This window comes from Chaetodon trifascialis, chromosome 16 (genome assembly GCF_039877785.1).
Source record: "Chaetodon trifascialis isolate fChaTrf1 chromosome 16, fChaTrf1.hap1, whole genome shotgun sequence".
Taxonomy (NCBI): Eukaryota; Metazoa; Chordata; class Actinopteri; order Chaetodontiformes; family Chaetodontidae; genus Chaetodon; species Chaetodon trifascialis.
Window position 1 is genome coordinate 16,211,805 of NC_092071.1, and position 8,456 is coordinate 16,220,260.

At 40.0% G+C, this 8,456-nt stretch overlaps 1 protein-coding gene across 1 annotated transcript; it reads left to right on the plus strand.

Annotated features, from left to right (window-relative positions):
• Positions 1 to 2,472: 2,472 nt before the first annotated feature.
• Positions 2,473 to 7,818, plus strand: ppme1 (protein phosphatase methylesterase 1). The gene is made up of 14 exons (XM_070982838.1): positions 2,473 to 2,782; positions 3,777 to 3,870; positions 4,138 to 4,230; positions 4,456 to 4,513; positions 5,235 to 5,286; positions 5,441 to 5,595; positions 5,765 to 5,855; positions 5,951 to 6,016; positions 6,112 to 6,238; positions 6,332 to 6,461; positions 6,666 to 6,710; positions 6,846 to 6,910; positions 7,120 to 7,187; positions 7,382 to 7,818. Exons 1-14 carry the CDS (start codon positions 2,697 to 2,699, stop codon positions 7,383 to 7,385), a joined length of 1,134 nt encoding a protein of 377 aa, XP_070838939.1. The 5' UTR covers positions 2,473 to 2,696; the 3' UTR covers positions 7,386 to 7,818.
• Positions 7,819 to 8,456: the final 638 nt, after the last annotated feature.

Genomic DNA, 8,456 nt, shown 5'->3' on the forward strand with positions numbered 1-8,456 from the left:
TGTGCACTGTGTTGACCACAGCTGGAAAGTCCATCTGTTCAAACGTTGGGAAAGAAAAGGTTCTGTAATAAATGGATGGATGTGAGATGTAGATGTTTTAGTAGTACAGAAAACTTTTCCACAAGTAGCAATTTGTTTTCTAATGTGTTCTGTATGTATTGGAGGCTATTGTTCAATTAAGAGGACATTTAAGGCTGAAAGGGAAGACGATTTTGCCTGAGCTTGGATGACACTGTGAAACACAACGTCACAATCACTGCAGGTTAACATAAAAGACAACAAAATATGTCACTTTCAACAGCTTTTGTTTTTCTGTTTCTGCATTTTGCTGACAAAGTATTGACCATCACTCTGCCTCTGCATTGTGTCTGTGCTGACTGATTATCGCCTCTCAATTATTGCTTAATCTTTGTCCCAGTGCTTAAGGCAAAACTGTATGTGCTCAGCTATGCTTATTCACCTTCACATCTCCCTGTGCTCTCCTGTCCCGGTCACAATCAAATGAACAAGCCTGCAACTGTAGACGTTCAGCTGTTGATACTCTTGAACTCTTTATGTAACTGCTTTTCAAGTCACTCAAATATTTCCCATTTTACAACAGTGACTCAGATTACAGGACTGCAGTTGCGACTTAAGCGTTCATAAAGTTGCATTTCCTAGTGATCATAACCATCTTAATATCTGCAGATTTTTTTCCTCATCATTGTCATTAATCATTAATATCACTAGATATAGAGGTCCTCAGCAGCAAACACTCTTTTGCTTTGTTTTTATATTTCTTTTCTGCACATACTGACAAGCTGTCTCCAGTTCTCCAGAGTGCAATTCCATAAAGCTGCAAAAACTGGTTCAACTTAATATGACAGAAGACCAGAAATCCTGACATTTTGCTGCATATGGGTCTAGCTCTAAAAGCTGCATTTCCCACAATGCAACTCCACAGTGTCTGTCATTGGACCCTTGATTTTCCAAACTCAGCACCGCATAGTTTGTGATACGGGACCTTCGGTCATAAATATGTAGTCTCCAAATGCAAGCTGAGATAATCCTGATGACATCACTATGATGTCACCAAAGTAAGACGCTGTACAACTGTTTCCACAGGCTGAGTGGTGGGGACCATGATGGATAAGCTGAACTTCATGTGTAAAACAGGTGGAGTGTCCCTTTAAGTGACTTGTCTGTTGCTCGTGTACAGCGTGCGCTGCTGCCACCTTGTGTTCTAGAATTTTTTAAAGTCGAATATGACATTGGCCAAAAATGTGCTGTTGCTCTTGCGGTTTTGTTTCTGGTTTTTCATATTAATGTGGAAAATTAAGCATCTGTAGAAAAATCAACTTCAGCTGCAGGAATGTTAAACCGATTTTATGTGAGTTTGATTTCTTAACATTTTCTCACATCTCTCTTCCTGGAAAACTTGAATTTTAGAAGATAGGGCACATAGGCATGGTATTATTGAAGACATTAAGCAGACACAATCGTGAAAGCGAGTCTTTCAACGTCTCTCAACACCACCATTATTTGCTCTGTTTAGGACAACTGACAAGAACAATGTCCTGTTACACTGACATTTCCTGCTTTGGACCGGTAGGAATTAATAAAAACAGATTATTTAAAACACAACTCACCATTACCCTGAATGTAGTTGTTCTAATTAGTAGGAGCCCCGCACTTGTTTTTCTTCAACGAGAAGGCTTCATTGCCTCATTTGCGAGCCTGTCGTCACACGCTCGGTGCGTGAGAATCACCTGAAGCGATAAAATATTTTTGTTCAGTCTCTCTGCGCGGCCCGTACCAAATGGCGGTGGTTGGGTACCGCTGCTCTAATTTACTGCACTAACCTCCTGTAACTGTGTTACTTATCTGTGTGTGTGTGTGTGTGTGTGTGTGTGTGTGTAACTAGACCCAGCTATTATTGTCGTCATTAGTGTTATTATCATTAGTGTGTGTGTCCTGGTTCGGACCCGGTCCGTTATTATTATTATTATTATTATTATTATTATTATTATTATTATTATTATTATTATTATTATTAGTGTGTGTCCCGGGTCAGATCCCGGGTCGGAACTTATTCAAAACGCAGCTCGACTATGAACTACAGATCAGGAGCCGAGAGCACATTAGTCTGGTTTTAGCTCCTGACTTCCTGTAACTGATATTACTATTAGTGTGTGTGTGTGTGTGTGTGTGTGTGTGTGTGTGTGTGTGTGTGTGTGTGTGTGTGTGTGTGTGTGTGTGTGTGTGTTTGACATGTGTACAGAGGCACAGGCGGATGCATTGATTATCAAAATAAAACTTCTGTCAGGCTCTAATGATCAATAAAATATTATTTGTGCAGTCTCTCTGTGCGGCCCGGTACCAGATGGCCCACGGACCGGTACCGGTGGTTGGGGACCGCTGATGTAGGTGATTTTGTTATCAGTAGATGGCAGTAATGCTTTGGTCCATGCGAACCTACCAGAAAATACAGTCAAAGAAGAAGAAGCCAACCCAAAATAATCACAGCAGCAGCAGCAGCAGCAGCGAAGAAGTGCTAGCCGCTAGCTTGTCAGACAAACGTAGTAACCTAGCATTAGCTAATTTACCCAATGCCTGGCTAGCGTCGCTGCAGGTGTCGAGGAAAATCATATGCTGCGAAAGAGAGGGAAGGTCGTTTTAAACAGTTCCCGACAGAGACCGACCCAGCTTTCGACAACATGGAGAAACAGTTGCATTTAAACCTGTTAGCTTCCAGACCTCCTATGGCTGGTGGTTTTCAGTCCGGCTCCAAAATGAAGATGGGGTGAGTTAGCTAGCATCTTAATAGCATGCTGTCAACTCTGCTGGCTGCCCAGCGTTATATTTTACAACATCCTCCATCACATCAGTTGCTCTCTGTTCCTTTGCTCTCACATCTTTTTAGTTTGTTAAAGGACAGGACAGTTGCCACCGCGTTGGCTAGCTAAAGTAGCTGTTGCTATCAGTTTGACTAACATTGGCGTAGTTTCGGAACATAACCTCAACATTATATATTTTCAGTAAACTAAATCCATTCTGACAGTATCAACTGATCATTAGCTAACTAATATTAGCTCAGCTATGTCAGGGTTAGAGTGAGCATTCATGGCACACCATAAGTGTCTGAAAATATCAGTGTTGATGTTAGATTGAGGAGTAAACAGGTTAGATGTTATCATGAGCTGCAGGGTTTGGATCAACGTTTCATTTCCACAGCCTGTGTAGTGATAAGGGCTGTTTTCTGGCTTGTCATTGCTTGCGTACATCACCACTTTATAATCGTTGTTTAAACACTACCCATGTATCAGATGCCTTGACCGTGTAGTTGGGGTTTGAGGGTAAACCATATCCAACCTCTCTTGAGCATGTCAGAATAACTGTAATTACAGCAGTAGACAAACCCTGAAATATCACCTTAAAGAGCTCCTCAGTCTCTGGTTTCTGTGCAGGTAAATAACCAGCAGCCTCACATATATTGGTGCTTTTAGTCTGAGGTAGAGACTCAACAATTTGAGAAGGAATGACATTGAATGAAATGAAAGAGTGAGTTTGTGCATGTGGGTGGTGACTAATATTTCCTTGAATTTCATAATTAATTGCTAGCATCACCTTTGAATATTCCTGCCTTGTCATAATCTTTAATCCAGCATCAGAGAGCCAGTTTTCTTCACGGAAATGCATTGAAAAGATGTTGATGTCTTCCTCTATGTGTTTTCATGGTCCTGCTGCAGTGTGGGATATTTTGACATTATGCTCGCCTTTTTGTTTTTTTTTTGCAGACCTGGACGGAAGAGAGATTTCTCCCCCTTGCCCTGGAGTCAGTACTTTGAAACCATGGAGGATGTTGAGGTGGAAAATGAAAATGGCAAAGATATATCCTTGATCGCTGCTTCTGTTTACAAGAAGAAAGTCCAGCATGAATGACTGAAACTTTGGTGTGGCAGTCACACACAGCATTCATATCTAACAGGGTCATGTCAGATTTAGCTATTCTTGATACCAATGTGCTATATAATTTCAGCATAGAACATTTGAAGTTAATCAGTTTATACAGTTAATCTTTATTGTCTTTCGAGCAGCATCTGTTTACCTTTTAACTCCTGCACAGCTCTGGGATGTATTTCTTTGACTGCCTCTAACATTTTCAGAATCTACTGCAGTGGTTCCCATGGTCCTGTGCTGCTGCTGCTCCACGGAGGAGGCCACTCTGCGCTCTCCTGGGCAGTGTTCACTGTGAGCTCATGCTGGTTTCAGATCCTCCACAAGGGGGAGCTGTTTGGTCATTTTCAGATCACTTCAATACTTCAATTCATTTTCATGGAAACTTTGCAACCTCTAAACTCCGATATTTAAAATGCATGCCAACATAGTGTGAAATATTCATCAAGCTACTCTTTTGTTTCAGCATGTTTGCTTTACCATATTTGATTTAAATGGCTTCCGTATGTGTCTTTGCAGGCCGTCATATTCAGCAGGATCAACTGCAGGGTGGTGGCTATGGACCTTAGAGCTCATGGTAAATATAGGTTGTCACAAGATACAAAATTAGTAACAAGATATATGTTATTTATAATTTAGGAAATTAAGATCTTGAAGGAGATTTGTCAGTTTGGTTTGGCTGTACTACCCTGATTTCAAATAAGTGGGGTCACTGTGACAGTGTAAATTAATAGTAATATCCTTTATACAAGTACAAGTATAAGTCAGAAAGGATTAGTTATCGCAGTCTTTTATTTATGTGTCACACAGTCTCCTAAGTTTTTTGGAATCAGCCTTGTATTAACAACCCTTAGAATAAGGCTTTGCTTAAATGTATGCATGTATAGAATTCTGTGTCATTCACTGGTTAAATGTACTGTCATCAAATGGGGAAATTTATGATAGCTAATTCAAAAATATGTTTGCTTTCACTCTGTTAAAGCAGGTTTTAGTTTTGCTTCATATTGCAGCGTTACATTGTGATGAAATAAAGCAGTGGACACTTAAGTTATTATGCTGCCAGTAGAAAATAAGAAGGCTTTTATCAAATTTTACTGTTCAAATTGCAGCTCCAATACCACAAATTATTGAAACTGAAAAGTGAAATTGCCATACTAAAGTCGCTTGGTCACATCCCTTTCCATCTGTGTTTAGGAGCTAAGGCTCCCGGCATGGTGTGTGATCAGCGGACAGGCCACAACATCATTGAGCTTAGATGGAGCAAATGGTGAAATGTGCTTCTCTCTCATCACCTGCAGGTGACACCAGAGTGAAAAATCCTGATGATCTCTCCGCAGACACAATGGCCAAGTAAGATGCTATGTGTGCACTCAAATGCACATTCACATATTGAACTGCAAAAACCCTGCAGGCAGGCAGGAAAGCCAAAGGTTAATCGCTTCTGACTGTATACTCAAAATCACTGACACATAAAGTAGCTTATCCTTGCTTTTTCTGTCAAAAGGGATATTGGAAAAGTGGTGGAGGCACTCTATGGAGAAAACCCACCTCCCATCATGATTATTGGACACAGCATGGGTGGGGCCATTGCAGTTCACACAGCCACTGCCAATCATATACCCTCCCTGCTTGGCCTCTGTGTCATTGATGTTGTAGAAGGTGAGAGCTGGCACTTTCTTAAACAGGAGCATCGTATATGGATATTTGTCAGTTTAGGATGCTCAGTTGATTTTACTTCTTTAAATTAGCTGTAAATTAAGAAAAGTAAAATTAAAGAGGACCGTTCTCAAACATTACTGTGCCTAGAAATAAATCATTTTGCATTCAGGTACAGCAATGGACGCTTTGAACAGTATGCAGAATTTCCTCAGAAGTCGGCCAAAGACGTTTAAATCTCTGGAGAATGCTATTGAATGGAGGTAAACATGATTATTAAACATTATTTACTCAAACTCAATGGGTATATTTTGTTTTTACACATTGTCCAAAACTTCTCCTTTCCTTTTGCCTTCAGCGTGAAGAGCGGCCAGATCCGAAACATGGAGTCAGCACGAGTGTCAATGGGAGGCCAGGTGAAAAAGTATGTCTGCTGTTTCTCACCTGTACATTAAGTCCTGTGTGATTTTGCAGGTTCTGTGTGCTGTGTGTTAAATTGATCTGTTCTGACATACACAGATGTGAGGAATCCACCAGCAGTCCCAGTGTGTCTAATAGCATTGGTGAGGGTATAATAGAGGAGGAAGAGGAGGAAGAAGCAGAAGAAGAATCCAATAAGAAAAGGATGAAAGAAGACGATCAGGAGGTTCCGTCTCTCTCACTGTCTGTCTTTCTGTTGTACTGTTGTTTGGTTTGTGAGACGTTGAAGTTTCTGAACAGCTTGATTTCTTCAACACAGATAAAAAAGGAGAGCGTCTTTACCTGGCGAGTGGAGCTGTCAAAGACAGAAAAATACTGGGAGGGCTGGTTCAGAGGCCTGTCGGCGCTCTTCCTCACCTGCCCTGTACCAAAACTGCTTCTGCTCGCAGGTTAGCTCTCGCTCTGTTTCTCACAGTGGACTTTCATTATTATTTGGTGCTCTAAAAGCACAAAAAGGATCTGGGTAGGCACTTTTTGATGGATTTTCAGGTCACGTTCCACCAGTTTGGATGAATACAAATGAATCAAGATTTATTCCAAGCTATTATGTCATTGACTGCACAATTTCACCCCTGACTTAATCTGTTGTACAGGAGTGGACAGGCTTGACAAAGACCTCACTATTGGACAGATGCAAGGTGAGGAGCTCAAATTTAGGTTTTATGCGTCGTACATCCCCTCACAGGGGATATAAAAAATGAATCGAACATTCAAATAACAGTTGATTGTTTTTATGGCAGAATACACTGACCTCACTCACTGTTTGTCCACAGGAAAGTTTCAGATGCAGGTCCTCCCTCAGTGCGGTCATGCTGTCCATGAGGACGCACCTGAAAAAGTAAGGGCTGTTTACCTGAATGTGCACTGTGGGCCGTATGTATGGATATGCCAGACTAATGCATGAGGAGCTTTAACTCCTTGTATGTAGTGGCACTTCTTGATGCTGTTTGCACGTCTGGCTTTGTGTGCTTGTTCAGTTGTCCCCGTCTGATCCAGATTCAGTTCGTTGATGTTTTCTTAGCGGTGTCCTCTGTCATCTGTTGCTAGGTAGCAGACGCTCTAGCAACATTTATGGTCAGGCACAAATTCACCGAGTTTAAGGAAGGATACCTGTGGTAAGTGAGCTTTCAACCAAAGACACCATACTGTATTTCACAGAGTTAACTGATTATATGTTGGATCATCATTTTATATTGTGTTTGTGTAGAATTTTAGGAGACTGAAATGTTGAATGAAGGCACTGTTTGGAAGAGCAGAGCTGTAGATGCAGAATCCACATTGTCTGATTTTTGTAATAATCTTTCCACAGCTAATTTCCAGTTTTTGGTCTATATATAGCCAGCAGCCATAGAAGAAATGTTTCGAGATTCATCCACACCCTCGTACAATTTAACAGCAAATTAAGGAAAATATTACAAGCATTGTTATCATTATTATTATTATTATTATTATTATTACTATTATTATTATGCTTTTGTTATGCAGATACTTTGCCTTTCAGCTTTGCCTTATTTTTATTTAAAAACACTGGGATTCGATTGTACTTTTCCTTTACAGTATTTTTTATTTTTATCTCTGAAATTTAATGCTCTCCTTGTTTAATCTTTTATTTGGAGTGATTGCATCATTGTTAATTACGTGTTTGTAATGTTTGAATTCAAACAACGATTAAAGGTGGGCGCTGTAAAAAATGTCAGCCATGCTTGTATATTTGGTATGTGTATTAAAAGGACTTCATGATCATTGTTCATGTGGCAGTTTATTTAACATGTGACAAAGGCATGGTGAAATCAAAGGAGTGTTAACACTAGTTTAATGTTGGCTGCTGACACTTACTTATGCAGCAATTCACAGTTGCAGCACTGAGGGGTCTAATACACATTGTAGCTCCATATCACATCAGAACAGACATCAGAAATGTTGTAATGTGTTGAGACAACAGAGCTTTTGTTTCCAAGACTGATGGTGACGGCCAGCTGACATCCACTGACTGCAACGTGTGTTCTGCTCAGACCTGCCAGATTTAAGGAAAAGATCTCTCACTACAAGATAACTGATGTTAGGGGTGTTAATATTTATTAATCTAGAATAAAACAAAGTAATGTTAGATATGACCTCATTTAAACTTTTTACAATTCAACATAATTATAAATTCAGTCTTGGATTGCACTAATTTAGTAGAATTCTCCCATTAAAACATGGGTTTGAAAAGGCCCTGCATGCGTTTCCGGGGTTTGATTATGTCGCAAAAGAAGATCTAATCTAAACTGAATCTAATCTACTCCTCTGATCTCATTCATATTATGTTTAAAGATTAAAATTGTATTATTAATGTTTCCTTTTGAATTAAAAAACTGTCTTCATAAAATGAATGAATGTTATAC